The sequence below is a fragment of the Elgaria multicarinata genome, chromosome 3 (assembly GCF_023053635.1).
Source record: "Elgaria multicarinata webbii isolate HBS135686 ecotype San Diego chromosome 3, rElgMul1.1.pri, whole genome shotgun sequence".
NCBI lineage: Eukaryota > Metazoa > Chordata > Lepidosauria > Squamata > Anguidae > Elgaria > Elgaria multicarinata.
This window is the reverse complement of record NC_086173.1, coordinates 117,589,545-117,615,194: the sequence shown is the minus strand read 5'-3', so window position 1 is coordinate 117,615,194 and position 25,650 is coordinate 117,589,545. Positions and strand designations below refer to the sequence as shown.

The 25,650-nt window shown below is 39.5% G+C and overlaps 1 protein-coding gene across 1 annotated transcript in view; it reads left to right on the top strand.

The window, feature by feature from the left end:
- Positions 1-994: 994 nt before the first annotated feature.
- EEFSEC (eukaryotic elongation factor, selenocysteine-tRNA specific) overlaps positions 995-25,650 on the top strand; it is a 181,363-nt gene continuing 156,707 nt past the window's right edge. Inside the window, exon 1 of the mRNA XM_063121614.1 lies at positions 995-1,304. Within this exon, the coding sequence (XP_062977684.1) occupies positions 995-1,304 (310 nt within the window). The remainder of the gene's footprint in view (positions 1,305-25,650) is intronic.

Here is a 25,650-nt window from a genome sequence, read left to right as displayed (position 1 = left end):
CAGAATGTGCTTTGTATGTAATGGGGTCTCATGCCATACATACACTTGCTCATAACACTGTTGGATCTACACTACTGCTTTAAAGCGCTTTATAACAGTTTTATAGCGCTTTAAAGCAGTTAAAGTGCTTTATAACTGTTATAAAGCGCTTTAAAGCCTGGACACACGCTCACACTTTTGCAGACATGGAAAGCCCTTCAAATGTTAAGGGAAATAGGCAGACTCCTGGTTGAAACACCAAGGCCTGTCTTTATTTTAATTTGTAAACTGTCCTTCAGTAGATCACTGTTTTAGTAATTATGTGCATTAATTGCAAGCAGATTAATGGTTGTGAATTCATAAAAATCTACTGAAGTCAGGAACTGGGGTCCTGGCCCTATCATTCTCTTTTAGGCTAACATCTTCACTTCTAGTGAACTATTAGCTTAGAGTTGGTTATTTTATGGATTGTTTTCCCTGGCAGTTCCTTAGGGTGCATGTTTAGACAGAAAAAAAGTCCTACCATGCTGGATTGGGATGCTGGTGTTGTAGCACTTAGTTCTGTTTAAACATGCATAGGATTGCACCCTTAATATCCCCATCAATGTATGTTGGATTATATACATATAAGTCTACATATGTAAATATACGTATATATTAGTGTGGATGTATGTTTGCAAATGGAAGTACTGTATTTGTGTTGTGTCCACAAATGCCCTTAAGGTACCGTTAAGGCTGTGTTGTTTGAAATCGTTATGAAGTATTTGACTTTGAATATGGACAGAATGGTTTTCACAGGGTGTTAATCGGGGAGCTGCTCTGTAGTCGCTGAGGATGCTTTAGCAAAGTCAAGCAAAACCTCAAAACACCTCCCAACCTGGCTGACTGACTGAGAAGTCTCCTCAGCTGCGCCCCGCGGTTTGCCGGAACGGTCTCAACGTGGCCTGTGTTGCCGCGGGGTTGTGTTAGGAGCCGGACTAGCTTGCGAGAGAAGGGAACAGCGTTAGAGGCATCCATGGCCGGTGCAACTGCTACTCCCCCCGTCCCGCAGCCCAGCGCCCCATGTCGGCTGAATGTGAACGTGGGCGTCCTGGGCCACATCGACAGCGGCAAGACAGCGTTGGCGCGGGCCCTCAGCACTATCGGTTCCACCGCCGCCTTCGACCGGGCCCCGCAGAGCCGAGCTCGGGGCATCACCCTGGACTTAGGCTTCTCCTGTCTCTGTACCGAGCTGCCCCCACACCTGGGGCCCGGGCCTGGCCAGCTGCAGTTGACGCTGGTGGATTGCCCGGGACACGCCTCCCTTATCCGCACCATTATCGGAGGTAAGAGGGAGAAGCAGGCGAAACGGCCACCCCCTCCTTGTCTGCACTCTGCAGAAAGAGAGAGAGAGACTCTAATGTAGCCCATTTCTTCAGCTGGGCACAAGACCGGCTCCAGGAGTATAGGGCTTGACAACATGCATCTGGCGGGCTCCCATCCTCCCCCAGTTCTCCCTGTCACTCAGCCACTTGCCTGATGGAGGGCTACTGGGTAGAGATGACGGCTTGCGCTCCGTATGTCTGTATTGCCCTGCAAGAACAATTCCTCCCTACAGCCTGAACCCTCCTCTCACCGTGTGAAGGAGCAGCTGGCACTTTGTCCTCTTTGCAAAACACTGGAGAGGATTGTCTAAGTAGTGGCTTCCCCTTGCTCACCTGTATGTGTGCATGCTTTTTCTCTGGCTGGTGGAGTGTGGCCCAGTCTTTCCCAAGTCCCACTATGCTTTTCAGAGAGAAATTATGAACACTATAGGAGGAGTTTCCCCCCCCCTCCATGCCCAATCCTCTCTCCTCCCTGAAAGAGCAGGTGAGTGGGCACAGGCAGAAGCCAACCACTACTTCCTTTTGCTTAATTGCTCGCCTGCACTCTCTCTCTCTCTCTGGGTGGTGCAGTGTGGGGCTTAGGCCCAGTTCCCCAGTCTTCTTCACTGCACCACGAAGAAAGTGAGTAGATAGAGGTGATCTCTGCCTCTCCTTGGCTTGTCGTGCAAAGCCCAGTCCTCTTCACCACACTGCCCAGAGTGCTTGTGAGTGGCTACCACAATTCATTTGAACTTGCTTGTCTGCACTCTCCCTCTAGGTGGGGCAGCAGGCTCAATCCCTATCACACAGGGAGAAGACAAGAAAGTGATCAGAAGCAGTAGTTATGGAATAGGGGTTCTTTGCAGCCTACTTACATGCCTGCTTTTGCAGGGGAGCAAGTGGCAACTTCCCAAATGCCACCTGCCATCTAAGTCTGGGTGGAGGAGAAAGGGCATAGGGAGGAAGTGTTGATGTTGCCAGTGCTGTATGGCACAGAGTGGGGAAGGCTCAGACCTGCCAGGAGGCCCTCCACTGATGATGGTGATTGCTGTAGCAAGTCATGCATCTACACTGGTGGTCCCTCCCATCAGGGACCCCTGATGCGAGCCCTGATTGAGCAACATCGCTTGTGAAAAGAGAAACCTATAGTGCTAACTCAAGCATATTTATTCATAAATAAGTCCCATTGACTTTAAGAAGAGTCACTCTCAAGTAAGATCTTTGCAGCCTAATATATGCATATTTACTCAGAAGTAAATCCTACTGTCAGTGGGGTTTAATCCCAGGTGATATGCATAGCACTGCAACTTCAAAGTCACAATGAGAGTTTGATAAGCTGATCTCATAGGGCATGTTCTCAACAGGGCATGTTCTTTCATCATTATGCAATGTAAATTGTTCATCATTTCTGGACACAGATGGTATGGATGGTAAAAAAAACCTAGGAAAAATGTTTCCTTTATGCATGTACATGTATAGAATATTATGGATGTGATGGTACTGGAAATCACTGTTTCTCAACCATGTGGGAAACATCACTTCCAGGGGGGAAGTTTTGTTAGGCTGCAATTCTGTACCCACTTCCCTGAAGGACTTCCCGATGGGACTTACTTTTGGGTAAACATTTATAATGTATAGGATTGCACTGTTATAGCAGCCAAAGCAAAACAAAAACACCATAGTGTCTTATGACACCTTTTAGATACTAATAGATTTATTGTAATACAAACTCTCATGGACTAACCCACTTCCAGTTTACATTTTATATTAATTTCTTAATGTTTGTTTCTTTAGAGCTTAGATATTATATTTTGTATAACAGGGTATAAGTAGTAGACTATTTGGATACAAGGGCTTTTATTTAAAGTTCATTAATATTTTTGAAAAACTGAGAAAAATAATACTGGGCTATGGTGTGAATTGTTTTCAAGTTATCCATAGAAGCCCCAAGTTGTTGATACTTGCACTCATGTAAGTTGTATATCAATGAATGATACCGTCATTAGTTGCAAGTTCTCTCTCTTACAGTGCAATTCTATACATATAGACACAAAAATAAGTCCCATTGTGGTCAGTTGGATTTACTCCTAGGTAAGTATGTATAGGATTGGAACCTAAAGGAAATATGAGATCTTGCACAGCCGCTGTTTCCAGGCAACACAGCTCCTTCTTGAACTTAAAATAGATTGTGGACAACTTCAGGTATGTCTCTGGAACAAATAAAAGAAATTTATTTCATCCATCCATCCCTGGAGTCATATTATCTTACCCTGCTAGCATATGCCATCTTCTGGAAGCATCACCATCAATTGTTTATACAGATGTGCCAAGAACTTTTTATTCTGTCATGTGCCAAGAACTTTTTATTCTGTCCTGTCAACCTGCTACAGCATGCAAAGATTTGTAGACTGGGGTTGTAATTCCACCCTGGGATTAGAAGAGTAGTGAACAACAAGTGAGACCTGCAACAAAGTGCCTGGGTTCGCATAACATGACAACCATTTTGTCATTGTACCATGGGTTGTTGTTGAACCATGGGTTGTTACATTGTGTGAACCCAGATGTGCTAACAACATCATTTGTTAACCATGAACGACCCACAAAGGGAACCCATGGTTTGTTGTTGGGTTGTGAACTGTGGTTTGTTTGTGGTTTGTTAGCATGGCTGGGTTCACACAACAACCTACAGTTCAGTAACAACCTATGGTTCAGCAACAACCCACATTCAACCTTGTTTTAGTACAGAGTGCTCCTGTTCAAGTTGCCAGCTAGTCATGCACTTTTCTAATATATTCCATTCCATTGTAATATAAATTCTAATATACTCCCTTCTGGTTTTCTTACCCCACCCCACCCCCAATCCACAGCAAGTATTCTGTGCCCACTGAGCATACACAGTCGTCATTGAACTATTTCTGGTCTCCCCTTGCTTAGGGTCTTTTCTAAATATGCATTTTTAAACTTCTGCAAACTGTGGAATTCTTGCAAACCTGCTGATACCTCATTCTTGTGTGTGGATACTGGCACACCTCCAGCTCGATATCAAAGCAAGGTCACACAGTGGTAGGACTGTGGTGACCTTGCTTCAAAGCAAAAAGCTGGGGTAAGTCCCTGACTTTTAAAATTTTCAGCTTCGGGGAAAATCCCCATGGTGGATACAAGTTGGTGGCTGTGTCTTATAACCGATTCAGTGCCACCATGCAGCCACTGCTGGGCAAATAATGCATATAGGCAGCCCCAAGGATTCACACTTGGAGTATATAGAATGTTTCCGACTCCTAAAGCCATGCTCGGAGAAGCATAAAAACAAATTAGTAGCGCTATCTGATCTTTCTTTCCAAAAGACAGTGGGATGATGGGGCAGTAAGGATGCACTCACTTCCACAAATTCAATATGAATCAGTAAGGTTCTGCAGTTGTAGGCATTAAGTCTAAGATCGTGTTGGCAAGTGGGGGAGGAAGGTGCCACCTGCTTATTGATCAGAGGACATCTTGACATGGGAAATTCATTTGGCCCCATGTTTCACTGTTTTTGTTGCATGGATAAAACTATTTTATTCTGGATGGTGTTTGACCTGCAACGCTGAGGGTTTTTATGTAGTTATTTTAGGGTGCAGTTCTGCTCTACCTGTTTTATTGTTTTCACCTTATATGTTAATCTTGTGATTTTATTGGTTCATTTTTTGTTAGCTACCTTGAGTAGTGCGAACATATTGGAAGGGTGGATATAAATTAATTAATAACCTTCTCTGGAACTTGGTGCCCCAGCTCCCTCCTCCCATGCTGGTCCCTCAGTTTTTAAGCCACTGAGCATGCCATATATGGCTTTATAGTAATTACCAGTGCCTTGAATTGTATTTGGAAGCAATTAAGTACCCAGTGTACAGGATTTGAGTGATTCTGAAACCCTCCTGATAAAGAGTTGGGTCATAGCCTTTTTCTCCAGCTGCTATGTGCAGACTGACTGCAGGGTTTGAAATGCTGCACCTGTGTACCAGGCATTTATTTATTTAAGACATTTGTATCTCGCCGTATATCACTAGGATTTCAGACCAGATGTGTGCATGTTTACTAAACACGTGCTTATTAGTTTGGCTACCTGGTGGTGGTGGGTTAGCTTTTTTCACTAAAGCAAATGGAGGAAGGGAGTAAAAACTGTCCCTCCCTGCCATACCTCCCTACATTCCACTGCTTTAAGATATTTCACATACACACACACAGACATTGCTTTGCTTCAGTATTGGAACTGAATTGGCAGGGAGTGAATATCTTAACACAATGGAGTTTGGGCAGTTAAAGTGAAGAAGGGAAGCAATCCACTCCCTTCCCCCATGTGCTTTTGGTGTAAAAGGTTAGCTCCCAACACACACACACACACACACACACACACACACTTTATAGTTAAACTGGCAAGCATAGCTCTTGCTAAAAGGAAGCCCAAATCTTATTTTGGAGCATAGATGATTGTTGGTGATCACAGAGTTGGAAGGAGCCTATAAGGCCATCGAATCCAACCCTCTGTTCCTTGCAGGAATCCCCCTTAAAGCATCCCTGACAGATGGTTGTCCAGCTGTCTCTTGAAGCCCTCTAGTGTGGGAGAGCCCACGACCTCCCTAGGTAATTGGTTCAATTGTCGTACTGCTCTAACAGTCAGGACATTTTTCCTGATGTCCAGTTGGAATCTGGCTTCCTGTAACTTGAAACCATTATTCCATGTCCTGCACTCTGGGATACAGTTCCTTGTATAAAGTAGTATTTTGTGACCAAATGCAAAGAAAATTGTAACTGAAAGCTCTCCATTTATTGTTATGTGATTTATATTCATGCTCTTTGGCAGGTTTAAAAATGGACAACTTAAGATAGTGTGCAAAACCTTCAAAAAGCAGATTCTGCTGCAGTTTTTCTCAACATGCCTCACTAAAAGCAGAGTGGGAAATTAAAAAAAAATGCTTCAAGATTGTGGCCTTGATCAGGGAATTGATCCCCTGCAATACTAGAGCATGAAATTTTAATATACTTTTAATATTTTAATTGATTTTATGTAATTTATTGCTGTAAGCTGCCTTGGGAGGGTTTCGTCCCTGAAAGGCAGCCAAGAAATATTTTAAATAAATAATGAAGGTAAGAAATAGATAAGATGATTACAAGCAATCTTGTGGACCTTCAGTTGTACAAAATGCTGGAGATATATTTTCTTTTTATATTTCCACTTGTACACTTGGTCTGAGTGATATGATCCATCTTACAATTTATATATCAAAATGATCAGTGTTGAACATTTTTGACAGGTGCTTAATGAAACACAGTTTGCTGCTACATTGTAGAAAGAAATCCTGTTTAAATACACATGTTTCCTTAATCCAATGTGCCTTGGAGAAATGGCTTGTTTAGGTCCCATTCAGATGTCAGGATTGCTTATTACATCTAGAGAACTAAAGATCCTTGGGTTAAAAAGGGTTTTGTGTATTCAATCACACATAAGGCCAAAGTTGATTGAACACTTTTTCAGGGTGGCAGCATCTTTGATTAAAGCTTTTCTTACAAGTTCCATCCTTTAACATCTTGTTGTGTCTAGGAACTTTTGCTAAAGGAATTTCTTATAGTGGGACATATCCTATTATGCCGGGTACTATCTGACCTTGCAGATTCTTTTCAAGACAGCACTAAGAAACTTCCTTAGGGACAAAACTTTAGGTTTAAATAAATGCAGAATATTTGAACACTAACAAAATAGAAGAGAAATGGAAGATGGAAGTCATATTTCATTCTCTGTGGTTGCATTTTTCTTATAGACATCGCCCTTGAAAACAAAGCATATCATGCATTAAATCAAAATAATTTTTTACCTACATGCTAGGAATAGAGAATTCCACCCCTGACATTTTTAAAAGGTTGGGTAGTAAGATTAAGTTTATAGTCAAGGTTGGATTTAAATGTTGGTTTCAGCCTCCATTTCCCTCCCCATTGCATTTCTATCAAATTTCTTTTTTTAGAGACACTTAAAATGGCTAGTGCTAAAATGTATTTCTAGATCAGGGATGGCTGGCATTCTAGCCAGTCCAGTTTTCCTAATTATTTTGTACATCCCTGTAAAATGTCTATATCTCCAATTAGGACCTGAGCAATTTCTGCTAGAGTTCAGTGATAGGGAAAACCTGCTGAGAGGTTATACAAGTTAATCTTTCAGAAGAAACTCAATCCCCATATTTTATTTTAAGGGCACTCTGCGTAGCAAAGTAGTTTAACAAGTAGCAGATTTTTTACTTGCTGATAGTTAATTTCATGCCCTACAAAGGGTCAGCACACTAATACAGAAGAACATGATTACTTCACCTTAGCCTCCCTCCCTCCTGCCCCCCACGCACAGAGCACTAGCTGCTGAACTGTTTATTTTAGGTTAAACTGTTTTTTAAGATACACTTCTGTCTTGCTGACTTTGTATTAACTGAAAGAGCTTCTGTAAGAACGTTCAAAAATATATATTGCCTATTGTTCTTCGTGGAAGTGCTAAAGTCAGAGTATTCTGGGAGCATTTTTATTCAACAGCTAGTGCTTGAACTAGACTGTCTAAACCTGTGGGAGGAACTTAGATGAACTTGTAGTTTTGTAATTCCTTACACTTGTCTGAACCTTTGACCTTTTTACTTTTGACCGAAGCTTCATTGTCACCATTTGTCCCTGCAGATCTTTTCAAAGAAGCCTGCCTGCAAGTGTCTGTTTCCACTTTGCTGCTGTGTTCTTTTAAGGAAGGGCATTAATTCATACCTGATACATTGAAGGGGCCAAGGCGTTTGAACTCTTGCAAGAGCTTGTGGGAGAGAAGGCGGAATTAAATATAGCAAAACAGTTTTGCTGATGCAAATAAGTACAGTGGAAGTCTTGGAAGGCCAAGAAATTGTGGCGCTATTACTATTATCAAAAACATTCCAGCTCTAGAGTGTAAGATTATCATAGAAGACTTTTCATTGTTTTTTCTAAATGCTTGTTGTGTTCAGCCTCTCTCATTACTCTTCCAAATTAGCAATTATTGGCCTACATATCTAGTTATTAGGATACTTAGTATTGGCAGAACCATTTCCCCATAAGATCCTAAGTAGTGCCATGCTGGATCACACCCAGGGTCCAGCACTCTGTTCACACAGTGGCTCCTGGAAAGCAGGGCAAGGGTTGACTGAAGATTCACTTCTTGCTCTAAAGTAAGCAACATGATGAAAACAGCCCTAGGTATCTACCCTTAGGTTGTTGGGTTTTTTGTTGGTTTTAACATAGACTAGGTTTCTACAGACTGCTCGAATGGTAAAGGATATCTTACATACTCTCATCTGTGCAACACATCTACACCAAAAATTGGCTAGCAAAATATATATTAAAAAATGGCCTTACATTCTGCTAATATGCTATATAATGTTTTTACAGCAGTTTTAAGGAGCTGATTTGAAATTGGCTCATGTGCTTTTGATTGTGTAGAAGAATGTAGGGCTTCAAAATAGTATTCAGCAGTAAAAACAGGTCTGGTAACCAGAGTTGCTGTATCTTTGTAGCAAAACGTTATGCAGGGAGTGTGATTTGCAGGGGACTGTATGCTTAATTCTTTCCCCGCTGCATGTACCCCTTACCTGTGCTGCTTTGTTTCCAAATCAGTCTTTGCCACCTTAACTAGAGAAAACTGGTTGGGTAGGTTATAGGGAGGAAACGTAAAGGACAAGGAAAGGGTTAAGCTGGCCACTTCCTTCCACTTGTTGCAGATTGTAGCCCGTTCCAGTTTGTGTTTGCTACCAGTCACTTGGTTCAGTCTTTTTTTGCAATGAAAGTACAGAGAATAAGATGTGGATTTCTCCCCTGTAGTCTGCAATCCTAAATACAGTTGCAAGGGAGTATAAGCCCCATTCTACACAATGAGACTTTGCTTTTGAGTAAACATGTATAAGGATTGCTCTGCTATGTTGCAACCTTGTGGACACTTACTTTTGAGTAAACATGTTGCACATTCTATGATCTGGATTGTTGATGGAATATAGGTTGTATTTACCATTTATCAACTCTTCTGTTAGACCGGATCCTTGCATTAGGTGTTTTATTTGCTATTAACTTGTAACACTATCTGCTGCCTGTATTAAACATTTACTTTTAAAAAGGAGGCAAAATCCATCTGCTGGATATTGTAGTGCACAAGAGGGCAGTGTTTGCTTACGAAGTAGGATCTTTATGATAAATGTGTAGGGTAACAGGTCATTGGATTTGGATTGGGAGAAAATAAAGCGTAGGGTCTGCTTAGCCTGAAGTTCAAACATGAATTCCGGTTTTTCTGTTCAATGAAGGGTTTTTTTCTTACTTGATTTAAAGAAAAAGTGAACACTTCGTCTGATGAATTTCCTCTTTAAAGAATACTATTGACTTTGATGGGAGTCTAGACACTTTTCTCTTTCAAAAGAAAAAGAAGCCTTTTATTTTTTCGTTAAATAAATGTTAACTATTTAAGTAGTGTTAAATATTGTTTAGTCAGGAAAAAACCCTGCTTATTTCACACTTGTAAGTAAAGGGGACAATTTTTTTATATATGTCAAGATCATCAAAACAGTTAAAGTAAAACAAGTTGCAGAATATAATAATACATACACTGATGCCCTATAATCATAGTACAAATAAAGCAGATATAGTAAAGTGAATATAGTAACTTCTAACTATATTGTAATTCTCTCCCCTCTTTCCCCACAATGGTGTAACAAGTATTATGTTTTGGGCTTTGAGGCCTAGGCTGGGAGCAGCAGAGGAATTTAAGAATGGGGCAATTGCTGTAGTGTAAACTATCTGTTGATTTTTAAAACCCCAAGGCCAGAGGTTTTCAGTTAATGTTTTTTGTTTAGCATTGTGACTTTCAGAGCAGCTATTATCATCTTGAAATAAACTTTCTCCCTAAAGAAGACATGCACTTGCATATCTCCCTGGAGTGAATAAACGTTCTAAGAGGTAGTTTAAGGAAAGATACTTAAGTGAAAAGACAGTACAGTCTAAATGTCATACCAGGATGAAAATCCATCTGTTTGTGAATACAAAAATTCAATAACTCTTATTCTTAAAATAGTGCTCTAATCTGTTAAAATATAGGCAAATGCATGTGCTTAAAGTAATATACTTTAATGTAAATATAGTTTACATTTCTGAAGCTTTATCAGGAGCAGCTGAAATGCACAAAGCCATGAACTAGTTTTCAAATGTGATAGAACTCTTTCTCAGGCCAATTATTGAAAAGAAGGGAAGGGGGAGGAGAGAAAATATATATAATTTCACAAGAAATAATGGTACCACTCCGTTCTGGTTTGATCAGCTCACATTGTCTGAGCTCTGGAGCTTAAGAAAGATGTCGACACATTCGATATATCCAAAGGAGGGTGACAAAGATGGTGCGAGGTCTGGAGACTAAGGTCTGTGTGGAAGAGTTGAAAGAACTGCTATGTTTAGTTTGGAGAAGAAACGATTAAGAGGCAATGTGGTAGCCATCTTCAAATATTTGAAGTGCTGTCACATGGATGATGGAACAAGTTTCTAGCCAGTATAGTGGTAGTAATAATAGTACTATTGTTATATATTTCCCCCCAAATTACAGATATTAAAGTAGCATCTAGTAGTATACTTTTCCTTAACTAGATTTTGTGAATCTTTCCCCCTCATACCATTGCTTAGCGGCCTTTTCTAGGCATGATATGTTGTGTAGAAATCATTCCAGAATCTGCTGATTTATTTATTCTTTTTCATACCTTTTCCAGTTCAGCTGCATTTTTATTTCCAGAGGAAATAAATCCAAACTCCAGGTTTCCACTGAATTTGGAGAGAGTGACTGTTCCATTTTGGTTTGCTAGAGGCAGTATGAGCAAGCCAAGATGCAAGGACCAAAGCTTCTCGGTGGTAATTTTCAGCTGGTTTCTTGCATGCTTTGTGTACCTTGGGTCGCCTCCCATAATGGAGCAAAATTGAGTGAGATTCCTGCAATGAAAGACAAGAAAAGCCTACAGGATAGATATGATGCCAAAGATATTGTGCATTCTGTGAGAAAATATTTTCTGTGCTATCTGTAAATTTCAGGGTAAATAGCCATTCTGAAGTGCTGCTCCTTTTAAATAGTTTGCTTCCCTAAGCATTACAGGCAGAGTAAATACCAATAATTCCTGCTTCCCATATTCTTATCTCTACTTCTACCAAAATGTTCTTGCACAGCCTATCTAATCTCTTCAAGTGAACATCAAATGATTAGTGTCGGGTCCCAATTTGAATTATGATTTCTGTTTCAAGCCCAAGCTGATTAGTTTTGCGTTAGATTGTTATTATCAGCATTACCAGCGTTAGGCGTGGTTGCAGCCAGCCATAAGCATCTCTGTGTGTGTGCAAGTAGCACATGTACATATGACTATAGGAAGTGCTTGGTCAGAGACTAATGTTAATGTTATTGTATTGTGCAGTGTTGGATGGAGGTGGTAGCTGGGGGTGTGAGCGCTATTTGGCTTGAAAGCATGATAAAAAAAGAAGCTAATTATTATTATTATTTATTTATATAGCACCATCAATGTACATGGTGCTGTACAGAGTAAAACAGTAAATAGCAAGACTCTGCCGCATAGGCTTACAGTCTAATAAAATCATAGTAAAACAATAAGGAGGGGAAGAGAATTCAAACAGGCACAGGGTAGGGTAAGCAGGCACAGGGTAGGGTAAAACTAACGGTATAAAGTCTGCGCAACATCAAGTTTTAAAAGCTTTAGGAAAAAGAAAAGTTTTTAGTTGAGCTTTAAAAGCTGCGATTGAACTTGTAGTTCTCAAATGTTCTGGAAGAGCGTTCCAGGTGTAAGGGGCAGCAGAAGGAAATGGACGGAGCTGAGCAAGGGAAGTAGAGGCCCTTGGGCAGGTGAGAAACATGGCATCAGAGGAGCGAAGAGCACGAGTGGGGCAATAGTGTGAGATGAGAGAGGAGAGATAGGAAGGAGCTAGACCGTGAAAAGCTTTGAAGGTTAACAGGAGAAGTTTATATTGGATTCTGAAGTGAATTGGAAGCCAATGAGGAGATTTCAGAAGCGGAGTAACATGGTCAGAGCGGCTGGCTTCCAATCAACTGGCTTCCAATCTCAGTATGATTAACACTAGTGTTTACTAAACCTACTGCCCGTGGGCAACTTGTGCCCACAGATACCTCTTGGTGCCCACCAAGTTCCTTGCTTCCCCTGGTTTTAATTTTATTTCTTAAGGTTTAAAAAGAAATCTTTTTGCTTGGAAGTCTGGCATGCAGCAAAGTGAAGTGCTGCCCTCTGTCACCTCCTTTATTTAATTTCAGAAGAGTGGTTTTGTATTTTGGAGCTCAGCCCTTACCTGTCTTGTACTTAGATTCTTGAGCAAGTTGTTTTTGTTTTTGTGACCCATCATGCCCACCATGGCAGCCTTTTATGAACCGTCAGGCGTTACCCATGGCAGCCATTTTGTGAAAGTGCTCACGACACTCTCAGAATTGCAAATATACCCGCTAACTCCAACATTTTGACATTCCTGGATTAACACAACTCTTCAACTTACTTTCCGAAAGATTTGTTTCCATTTCAAACTGATAGTTTCTTGGGTGCAAACATTTAATTTGGTCTTCTTGGAAAAGCTGGAAAAGTGACCTTCCTAAAGGACAATCTTACCTGTGATGTCCCAAAGAGACATTTTTTATTTCCACACCTGCTTTCAGGTTACTCTTTCCTCTGGACTTAATGGGATATCCTTTGATCTTTCTGTCTTCTAGAGAGTAAAAAATAGGCTTGGTGATACATTATTGGACTACCTTCAGCAGGTAAAAGCATATGTAGGCTTTGGAGTCACTCAAGTGCTTTTTCAGCCTAAACTTAAACACATTTACATGGAAGTAAGCATTAGGAATAACAGTTCTATGTAAACATGCTTAGTATTGTGCTGCTAGTTGGGCAGAATTGGAAGACAGAAGCCATTGGGGGGTGTGTGTGTGTGTGTGTGTGTGTGTGTGTGTGTGTGTTGTTTTGCTTGGTGCCTAGCCTAAAGAGAGCAATTAACAAATAACATTTCCTATCTACTGTGTTCAGATCTTTTGTCAGTTTTTTATAAGAATAGGATTTTAACCTGATTTGCTTGACAAGGCTTGTAAATAACCATTTGTTTGATTCTCCTTGAGGGGAGCAGGAAAGAAGCTTTTGTAAACTGCAAGAGACTTTCCCCCCTTTCAGGTCATCTGTGGCTCATTGATGACTAATGCAAGCATGTCTGGGTAGACGGGCCTTTTATTGTTGTGGACTTTTTTGTGATCGATGCTACACAATATAGACACGTGAAGAATTAAGTCATCACTGCATATTTACTTTATGAATGGAGGTTTGGAAGCATGAAAGAACTATACAATGTTTTTTTTTTTTAAAAAAAAAACACACGTTGTTAATAAACCCATCCAGTGGAAAGTGTAGGGAGTGTGGGTAACAGAGAATGACTTTTTGTCCCTGTCATCTTTAATTTATTTTAAAAAAATGTGTACTTCTGTTAAACAAATTCCATCTCTTATTTTGTTGCTGCTGCAGTAGGCAGCATTGTATTTCACTAGACAAGAAGGTCTTCAGAAATAGGCAAAAATGGTATTGGAATGAAGGAAAAGAAATGGTTCTTCTTCTGTGTTTGTGATTTACAAGTTGAGGCATCGTAGAGTCCTTATATTTGGCTGCTGTTCTCTGAAGAAAAAGTACAGTTTCTAGCTGACCAATGTCAGCTGAGCCTTCCCTCCCACGCTGCACGGAATCATTTTGTTTCCATTGAGAGATCATCCCAAACCATGGGCAGGTCTATGGCCTATGATTAAATCTCATGCTTGGGTGAAATTCTAATGAGGGTAATTGTTTCCTCTTTTCAAGTCTGTGGTCCCTTCATCAAAGACCAATACGGAAATTATGCATTTCTGTTGTAAAGTGGGAGGTCACAATTACCTGAACCTGTGGTTGACTTTGGGGGATTCTGAGTGGTGTTCGGGTAGCGGTTATCCACTCTGACATTCTAGTATGTGAAATGATTTAAAGCGTGGCTTTTAAATGAGTGAATAACTACCGCTGGTATGCCTCAGTCTGCCATGGGATTTGCATGCTGCTGTTGTAGCATCTTGACTACTATTGGAGAATGGCCATGATGACAATGAATGGTTTGGTGTCAGAATTTGTAAGAGTGAATAAGGGTGGGTACCATTGGACTGGATTGCTGGAGAAGATTTATGTCACAAGAGTCGGTACCTATGTATTGGTCTATGAATTATGGTAAGGCAGAACACTTCTGTGGGAGCAGGAGTATGATAGATTCTGCGAATAGGCAAAGGTTTGGACTTCTGTTGAGGTCTGTGAGTGTGTGTGTTTATTTTGGTGGCACTGGATATAGAAAAAAGGAAATGTGTAGATGGAACAACATAGTATGGATTTGCACTGCCAAGTATGCATATTAGATAGGGATTATCCAGCTCAGCAGTCTTAAGGCTTCTCCACATGGGGCTTACATCATGCAATCAAGATTGGTTACTCACAGAAGTTTATGGGTCCTTCAAGATGTCGTCAACCTCCAGGGTCCCTCCGTTGTAAAGCGTGGGGAAAGTCTATTTTTTCCTCTAGTGGGAGGGGGGTTCTACATGAAAATGGAATGAGCAGCACTTTGGGGATTTAGATTTTCATGAAATCGGCTTGGGTCCACCAAGGACACACGAAGCAAGAAAAACGGAATATACAGCATGTAAAAACCCGCTTTTACGCATTGCATGAAAGCACTTCTCATTCCAGGTGGGCAGAGCAGGAGTGAACATCATCGGCCCCATCAACCCTGCTCAGTGTATGAGCTCTCCATGCTCCCCCCTGCTATTGCACTCAGAAATTAAACTACATCCTGTGTTTCGCCAAAGCAACTACTGCTCCATTGTGAAAACTAAACACTCTGGAGGTGTCACTCAGTGAATGAGAGAGGCTGGTTTCCCGCCCCTCTCCATGATTCAGCTTGCTTCAGCCCTCTGAAATAAGGATACATACTGTGACTCGCCAAGGCACGCACTGTGCAATTGTGAAGGCGAGAAACATCGCTGCAGAAATTTTATGAATGAGAAAGGCAAGCTAGATACTTTCACCTGGCGAAAGGAAGTGATGCGCAATTGCGAAGGGGAGAGATACCACTGCCATGATTTTATGGATGAGAAAGGCAGGATAGAGACTCTCCCTGGCGAAAGCAACTACTACAGGAAAAAGAAGGAATGGGTAGGGGAAGCGGCAGCTCCACCCCTTGACGATGTCACTGCCGGGTCACAGCCATGTCACAGAGGCACAGCCAGGATTTAATGTGGAGGGATGGAGAACACTGCAGTAGAAGCTTACGGGAGTCTTTTTAAGTTTAAAAGAAAATGGATTAAAGGGACTTTAAGAAAATCCAGCTTTTCAAGAAGTAAGCGGCTGGTTGGCTGTGAATTGGTGACAACGTCGTGTGTCGCAAAGGACCTCAAATTGCTTTCTGTCTGCACCAGATTGCTCCTGTAGATTGCTCCTAGGAAGCGCTTATGAAGTGATTTACTTGCTGGGTACTTCTGTAATGGCTGTTTAACTGTTTGTTTAAACACTCCTTATTCAGCCGTGTCAGCTTGTTAATATAAACTGTTTCAATGTTATTTCATGTTTCAGCGATGATATTATACGTATATCAATTTAAAAATTGATATGTGTGATAAAAAGTATTTTCTTACTTCAGCTTTGAAATTTATTATATATTAATAAATATTAATATATTAATAAATATTAATAAATATTTATTTATAATATATTAAGAAATATTATATTAATATATTATTTATTATATATTTATTATATATTAGTAGTTGTGTGCCTTGTGCATTACATTTGTTTGACTATAACAGAAGCATCATCTAATGGCTGTAAAATGAAACTTCTAGAACTCACTGCAGACTTATCAAGAAAGACAAACAGCACGCATCAACCCATGTAATAAATAATAATAATAAATAATCTAAGAGCCAATCTTAATCCCACAAAGTAGGCTAAAACTCTACTTAAGAGCTACCAGGGTGCTAAGTTTTATCTCTTTATCTTTAAAAATGACGGCGATGTAAGCAATTTTGTTGATTCCCATTGATAATAATAGAGCGGTTCTCCAAAAATGGAGCAGTTTTCCTCCAGGTAATCTGATGGTGCAGGGAGTGTCAGAGATGCCCTGAAAATCGAGTCAGGGATTCGCCTCATCAGAGCTCCGCCCTGAATTTTGGGGAGGAGCAGACCCGCTCTGCACACCCCTAATAGATACAGGCGGTTTTCTATACAATAACTGATATTAAAATTTGTGTGTGCAATATTCTGGTGAGGATTTAATTATCTCAGCAACTTGGTATTGTTAAACCAACAAGTGCAGTGCTATTTTATTTTACTAATTAGCTCTGCTCTGTTAGGAGTATAGGCAGCTGCCTTATACCCTTGGTCCAGCCAGCCCAGTATTATTGACACTGTTTGGCCAGGGCTCTCCAGAGTTTCAGGTGGGAGTTTTTCTAGCCCTATCTGGAGATGCCAGGGATCGAACCGGTGCCCTGGCATCTCAGCTACAGCCCACTGTAAAGGCAGTGGGAGAATGGAGATGCTAGGGCTCTTGGCTTTCAAAGTACTTTCAAATTTTCCCCAAAAGGTTTGTATGATCTTTTATTTTGACGAGCATATTGTGCCTGCCAGTTTGATCTTATGAGAGCTCTAGGTATGAGCCACATCTTATTTTTGCTGAATTTTGATAAAAGGTATTGCGATTGTTCCGTATTAAACTCTATTGATTGCTGCTTTATAAATTGAATTTCAGATGGTGAGTTTGTATTGACATTTCCCTTCAGAATGTGGAAGGAAGTACACTAGTATTTGCAACACAAAAACATAATCTGTATTTTGGAACCTATCATTGATATATTGGAACATCCTATCCATTTAAAGTTTTATTACTTTATTACTTTGATGTATCCTGTTTTGTGGGGGGATTACTTTCTATTTATATGGAAAACAAAACTGCCATGATATGCAAACTGGGTCAGTGTGTAAGTATAAAAGCTATATTGATAACTTTAAAAACTCTGCAAGTGTATTTACAAAACTGTTCTTAATTTTAAAATGTTTATGAATGTTTGTTTATAGGACTCTCCTGGTGAATTTGTGTTACATTGTGTATCTGTAAGTTGGTTCTCTTTTCCTCACCCAATATAATTTCTAAGATTTTATTTGTCAAGATCAGATCATAATTTAATTATAAATATGTTCCAGTTAAATGCATCCTTAGCATGTTTTTCTTGTGTAAGTATTCCCACCATTTCCCATGGAGCTCAAGGCAAGATGCTTAGGATTCCCTGGTAGTTTCACATCCAGTCAGTGACCCAGATGCAAGACCTATTTTAACTCCACCAAGATTGTTATATCATGAGCCTTCACACCATGCCATGGACTCTGTAGGTTTGAAGTAGGGATCATGTTCATGCAATTGATTGAAGTGATATTTATCACATGATTTTTCTGAAGATTGTTTTGCAGGTGCTTTTTTGCTTCCCCATCACACAGGACCAATGCCATGCCTTTTATCGAAGCATGGTCAGTATACCTCCCTGTAGCTACTTTTTGGCAGGATTGCAAATATAGTCATGTCATCCCTTTTTGTATATTCACATTTCTGCATAGCAGAGAGTAATGCACAGAGAGAAAATAAACTAAGCCCAACAGTCTATGACCTACCCGTGCTGAACACAGAATTGTCTTATCCCTCAAGGCAATTCTTATTTTCTGTGAATGTTGGGATTCTACATTTCAGGCAGTGGTACAGGTGCTAGCTAGCTTTATTTATTTGTTTTATTTTGATAATGAGAGAGAGAGAGGGGGAAGTCTATGTACTGTGTTGCAGATGTTGTGTTGCAAGTGAATAAAAACTGTTTCTGAATTGTTCCTTTCAAGGAACTTCGTATAATTGGGTGCCCACTATAGAGCAGAACAAAAGTGTTCAGTGAATGAGAAATACAACAGTTTGGTAAGGGAGAAGGTGATTAAAGGGATAATGTTTGCAAAACTAATTTAAGTAAATCTTAGGGGTCAAACATAGAGCATAAAAATGTATAAAAAGTAACCAATGTCAGTTCAGCTGAAATACCACAGTCATAAGGATTTGCCATAGAGCAATTTACAGTAACCAGCTTGATGAAATCTTGAAAGTTAGTACATTGATGTCAAATGCCAATTTGCCCTGCAGCAGGAAAAATAATTAACAGATTAATTTTCCAAAAATAAATGAATTCATGGGCACACTTTTTGCTCTGTATGGAAATGAGACTGTATGCTTCTAGTGAAAGTCTTTCTCAGCTGTTACATCTTTTGCCCTCTGTGCTTTTATGTACCAAAAACTTGAGCTTAAGCAACTGCTTGTTCTTACATATTCAGGCTCATTTGGTAGCTTCAGCATTTCATTAAAAAGCGATCAGTACTCTTTAATTAAACATAATTTTATCTTAGCAAAGCATTTGCAGTTAGGGGCTGTTGTTAGTTTATTGAATTTGGCCCACACTTAGCAATTTCAGCAGGTTTCTTGGCTGAAAACAATTAATATTCAACAATGTTCAAGTGAGCTGGGAAAGCAAGAAGGTTACTCTATCAATATTATTCCCTATTTTCCTGTCCCTTTTGGAAGATAGTCAAAGATTTTCAAAGATCTTTTACTCCAAGGTCTTTAACTAATTCCATTAGCATCTCAGCCTGGCTTGTTGTTTGGATGATCATAATAATATTACTACATATTAAAGTATGACTCTAGCATGTGCACACAACTATATATACAGTTGTCCTGTGGTGATCACAATAGGGTCATATGGATTGACCAAGGGTCAATCCATATGAAGTCAGGGGTGACTCAGAGGTTCCGGGTTCTTTAGTTTGTAGATCGGCATTGGCTGCTTGGAGCTCCTTAGAGGGATATACCAAAGTTTGAAAAGTTTGAAAGGGGATTGGATATAAGCTACAGAAGAGTGTTAGAGGCAGTTTAAATGGGCACTTGATTGTGAGAGACTGGGTATGTCTGCAACAAGTTTCAAAGCTAGCAAAATCTCATTGTTTGCTAGAAATCTGTGAAATGTAATTATAAGAAGAGGCTTAGAATCTATAGACTAATTTTCACAGAGATCTGTAGATTTTTAGCCTCATCGTATAGCCTTTTCGGTCCCCTTCACACTAACCAAGGCAACCTTTGAGTCAGCTCCTTTGGTAGTTCTCAAATTAGTTCCGGTTAGTGCTAAATGATGCCAAAAAAGGGGGTGGCTTTTAGATCTCTATGAAATAACATACTGGAGGCTGAGGAAAGTGGGGATTCAAAGCAGGGCATCCCAAAGGATCGGGGCAATAAAACCCTGGGGCTCAACCTGCTAAGGGAGTAATCTGCACCCCATTTCCCCATCTGTCAACTGTCAAAAGCTGTAGAATCAGGGTATATACAATCTCCTTGTGTCAGTTACCTTATATGTTTGACAGTTGAAACATACAAGGTAACAGGCAAGGCAAGTTTATGTATTTTGGACAATTGGAGTTGCTCATCTGTGCAACTCCAAAAATACAAATAATAGTAATAAAAAGTATGGGGACACTTGCACATGTTACCATGGCTGAAAAATAATAATAAACAAAAAAAATCTGGGGAGGGATTTTTTTTTAAAGCCGGGAACCACGACTGGGGGCATGGTTCCCATGGTGAAGAGGACTTTGCGGCAGACAAGACGGGTTCTGCTGCCAAGTCCCCTAAGATACCTGCTAGGGCCAGCAGGAGGACTGAGGGGAAGTGGGGTGGGGGGAACAACATCAGGCTCACTGTGGTTTATTCCAATGACAGCCCATACCGTGTGGCTTATTTGCAGGGTGTGTGGTTGTGATGTGTGAACTCATTCAGTATTTTTGTACATCTAGAGGTACGCGGGACCTTTTTGGAAGTTGAAGTGAACAAGCAGAGTTCTCCAAAGTAAACAGTCAAAGACATACTAAAGCTACTCCATTTAACTCATGTTACAGGAGGAGCATGTTGAAAGCAAACATCCAATCAAAAGATGGTAAAGGATGGGTGAGGTGTTTGCCCATTTGGAGATGGGTGCTCAACACTTCATAGGAGAGGGAAGAAGAAGGGTGAATCTGTTAGCAGAACTTGGGCTGCAGGTCACTGAACCTGGAGCTAAAGAGTTAATGTGTACCTGAACAAGGTGGGCAGGGATTACTGGGATGCTTGCCTTTCCCTTTCCTGTCTCCTCCCTCTCCTTTTTTTTTGTTCTCTGCCTCATGGATTGCTGTCCACATGGCTGAACTGAGCCATCCTATCCTAGGATGGGAAGTTACTTATCCCTTAAGTAAAGTTTCTTTCAAAACACCACTGGAGTGTTTCTTTTGTCGACACGGGTGGCTACTTGCAGGCAGCTGGTTCGGATGACAACAGAATCAAGGTGCCATTTCCCTTTCTTAGAACTACATGGCAATAGCATAACAACTTCCTTGTATGTTTTAGCCCAAATGACTATGTGCTCTGCTTCTTCTCTCTGATGGAAACGGGATTCTTTTGGAACGATAGGATTTTTAAATGCACAAGGGTTGGAGCTTGACTCTCTGTCACACTGCTGTTCCCAGAATTCATTGGGGGAAGCCATGACTGCTAAACAAATTTTAAAGCAATTTAAAATGATGGATGCAACCCACTAGGAACTTCTTCTCTTCTGTTCAAGTCCTATTTCAACTGATTCTATCCATTGGTGTATGATGTAAGAGGTTAGTACAGAGATTGAGAGGTTTTAGCATGATTCAAAGTAGTGCATAAGCTCTGGTTGGTTGCTTCAGCCAGAAGTGTCAGCAGTTAGCAGTTCATTGCATGACATGAGTCTGGGTGGAAGGGTTGGGCTACTATTTTTTTTTCTTTTTGGAAGTAAATTAGTAAAACTTTAGTGTTCTTTTCAAGTAGAACCTTTCTATGCAGTTTCCAACTTGCTTCCAGTTACAAAATTTTATTGTAACTGTAAAAACACACATAACATGCCCATTGTATATGTTAGAGCATATAACAGACTCATATATACATATATTTTTGTCTTATATTTAAATGACATTTGGATTTGCATGTTCTCTGACTTTTGACACAGGAAAATTGGAACATTTATATAAACTAGGATTTCATACTATGGTGGTGAGAAAGCCAAATGAATGAGTTGTTTCTATGAGGTCTGGTAGCAAGCCATGCCAAATAATGTGTGAAATCTGCAAAAATAAACCCCATAAGCCATGTTTTTGCATGTGTTCTGATTGATATCTTGCTTCACAAATAGAAAGAAAGATTGGTTCTTTTACATTTTGAGAACTGTATACCCACTAACAGAGTTCTGAAGTTCAGTTCCAAAGAAATATACACACACCAACACAGACACACAATACTATACCATCTCAAATGATGCACTTAGTTGGCAATTTTCAGTAATAGCCTCAAATTCAGTATATAACACATAATACAAATATAGGAACAACACATTATTATTTGATCATTTTGTAGTAAATTTTCTGAGTCTTTACATTTTGTAGCATAACGTATGTTGAACTTAACTTTTCTTTGGCGTTGACACCTCAATCTTATAAATTTATCTAGAAGCAAGTACAGAAATGCTTTGCTTATAACAACAGCAAGAAATGAGTGGGTGTTTTAGTTATTCTAGGGAAAAATATAATGTAGAAAATAATAGGTTGTTTTGTCAAGTTGATCAAAGCAATTGTGCTGTAAATATGATTTTCCTCTTCAAATTTGTCATCTGTGTGCCAAAGAATCAAAATCCTTTACCTTCTGTTTTCAAGGAGACATTGTTGGTTCAAATTTACCAAATGGATTACAAGTTTAATTGCTTACTTTCTAATTTGCGTTTTTTGGATTGGTAAGACAAAAGTGGCTAAGTAAATTTATGGTTGTGGGATTTGACTTGTTTTGTTCCATGGAAGTATTGGTTGCTTAAAATATCCCAGTGCCTTTTATGTTGCAAATATTTAAATACTAAAATTCTAAAGGATACAATTTGTACAGAATAAGTGTTGTGTTATACCATATTATTTTCTTGCTTATCTAGGATTCTTAATTTGGCTGTTTACTGTTTCTCCATCAAATAACTTGAATGATGCTAGCATTCCCAAGAGCCAAATCACATGAGCTAGGCAAAACAATGTATGTTCTGAATAGACTCTGTGTGTGTGTGTGCACATAGTTTTTCAGTTCCCTAGAGATATTGCCAGCCTTCTATTTCAGAGACTGAATTTAGTTGTGGGAGGAGGGAGTGAAGCACTGTGTATTACAACTTTCATAAAATGAAAGTTGTAGTACATAGTGGGATTTAAAGAAGTTGATGTGGAGGGAATGGGGTTGGAATTATAGGCTATGTGCATGAAAATGCTGAAGGTCTTTCTTGTTTTTAGAGAGAAAGGGATTGGTCAAAGTCACCATTGAACTGGAGAGTTTCTGTTGATAAAATGTCTATCTTGTTTTAAACATGGCTTCACCAATGCAAAAGGGTCGTCAGTCTGAAGGGAATTCTCACTGTCCTATCTGAGTATGTGTGACATTTAGGTTTGGACAGTGTATCAAACAGAATAATGAATCACAAGATAATGGGTTTGAATTGTTCTGTACAGGATATGTAGCTGATTATTAAAATCTCCAAGATATTGATTTTTAAAAAATAATATATAAAGATTATTTGTGTAATTTCTGAAAGAGGGATTACAGATTTAGATGTAATGGAAAGGTAGGAAGCCTAAAGTGCCTCATACTTTCTTTATCATGCTTGAAATAAAACTTTATTATCTTTTTTCCAGGCCAGGAAAAAAGGAAACAGTTAAAGGAGCCTTTATGTGTTCACTTTAGAATTCCTGTGCTTTCCTGCTTTTGAAACATGAAATGATAAATTATACTGGCAAAACACTGAAGGTGAAAATATTCCCAATATCACAGAAGGCAAAGTACTCTGTTAATACCTGTAGCTTTTCTAGGGTAGGCAATGCATTTTTCATTTTTCTAGAAAATGTCCATACACTTTTATTATGCATATTTGCTCATGGACTGCTGGAAATGGGTTTTAATAGCATGTAATACATAGGAGCCTCTTAAGAAGCACACCATTTTCACACTGACTGTTGTGGCTGTTGTAATGTGTTCATTAATTAAATATAGCACAATCTATTTCCTACATAAAATTCTCCTTCCAATTGAGGAAGCAGATTTTTACTTTAAGGAAGAGCTTGAAAATTCATGGTTATTTCTTTCCTTACAAATTTGTATCTGGCTCCTTAAAATATGTGGGGAGGAGCAAGCTTCCTGCTTCCATTTTGGTCATGCCACAGCTGTGCATCAATGAGCCATTTTCAACTGACAGGTCATTGGAGCACAGTAGGAGTATTGCACTTGAAACACAGTAGATAAGAACCATGGCTGGGAGCAGACGAGGGGGACTGGTGAGTTACATAAATGATAGTGATATTTGCAGTTTGCCCATTATTCCTTACAGGTCTCTGGATAGGAATCCCAAGACAATGGGGGTCCTGGCAAACTTCTCTTTTATCTAGGACATCATTGAGCATGGTAGTTCCCTAAGACTTTGGGTAAATTTTATCAATAGCTCTGAATAGTTTGATACTTTCTTGTTATGAAATAATCTTGAATAGTGTCTAAAAATAACTTCCGTTATAGGATGTCTTATATAATATATAAATAAAATAATATATCTCCGTCTCTAAGGTTCTCTCTCTCTCTCTCTCTCTCTCTCCATATATATATATATATATATATATATATATATATATATTCTACTCTAAGGCTATTTAAAGTATAGAGGGTTATATTTGAAAATATGAAATGCATTCCTGGTTTTGTTTAAATGAATACATGTCTTAAAAGTGAAGGAAGATCTTATTTTACATTTTGAACATTTGACAGCTTTTTTGTTTTCATTTTACAAAAGTTTGGGGGAAAATCCATCTAGACAAGTAGATAATTTACCAGTCACTACAATTTTTTCACCCAAGATTCAGTTTTGTCTTTCAGTTTAGTTCTCTTCTTTGGGTTCTACCTTCAACTTTGAGATCCATTTTACTTCCATCTTTGAGCAGGAAGATGGGAAAAGGAGGAGCTTCCTGAAAGAGGAATGCAAGTGGTACAACAGAAAAAAATGTATGACAGTAGCATAAAATTAATGCAAGCAAGAGAATTAGGGCTGCTGAGAGATAAAAGATTCTTTAATCAGCTAACAGTATGCCTTTAACTGGTTTGCAATATGTACATTTTAATTTGTTAAACTTCAATGAGGCTACCTTTTGAAGATTCTGAAGGAAGGTGAAAATTCCTCTTCAGCATGAGATGAAATAAAAGCTACCACTCAGTGTTAGAAGGAAATGCTATCTCCCCTATTTCCTTTCTCATCAAATCTAGGAATATTTCCAATCACAATAATACACCACAGCCAAAAGTAGCTTCAGAAATATACAAGTTCAAGGACCCTCAGTACTGTGAAAGAGTCAGGTTTAAAAGGCATGTTGGCTGATTTTCATCTGAGTAGTATCAGATGCCTGTGGTTCACTGCTATAAGGAGGAAAGCTATGGTCACCTGTCATCACATTTGTTCTCTTCTTTCCAGGAATTCAGGATCCAGGCAGCCAGGATTATTTATACATTTAAAATTATTTTTAGGGTGCCTTTAAGGGAGCCTTGAATGGAAACAGGAAGCATTTCATGTGAAAATATGGGAGGGGCTTTGCTGGTTCCCCTTTTGGCTGCAGCCCCTAGCGTTCTGTTCTGGAGGGACTCACAACTACCAAGAGTAGCTTTTGCAGGTTTGACCCCTGAAAAGGCTAAATGTATTATTGGAACATTGTGCATGGTCTTTTGGATCATAGCCAAGTGATATGAGATTAGATGAGTTGGAATGGAGAACTAGTATGATTTATGGTGTGACTGGAAAATGATGAGAAATGAAATTCTGGCAAAACTGGAATTTTAGAACAGTGATTAAGCATTCTGCTTAAAAAGTCCTTATCTCTGTAATTTGAACGCAATGTGGCCATGGGTTATTCTACATATATTCATAGAGCCTAACATATAGCAGAGATGGACAAAAGGTAGATCAAGATCTATTAGTAGATTGCTTGAGGATTTGCAGTATTGGAAACACTTCCTGACTCAGTCTTTTAACAATAGTAACAACAAATCCCCCACCCCCTGCTCCTTAGATTGTTAGAATCTCTGAACTGAAGTAACTCAG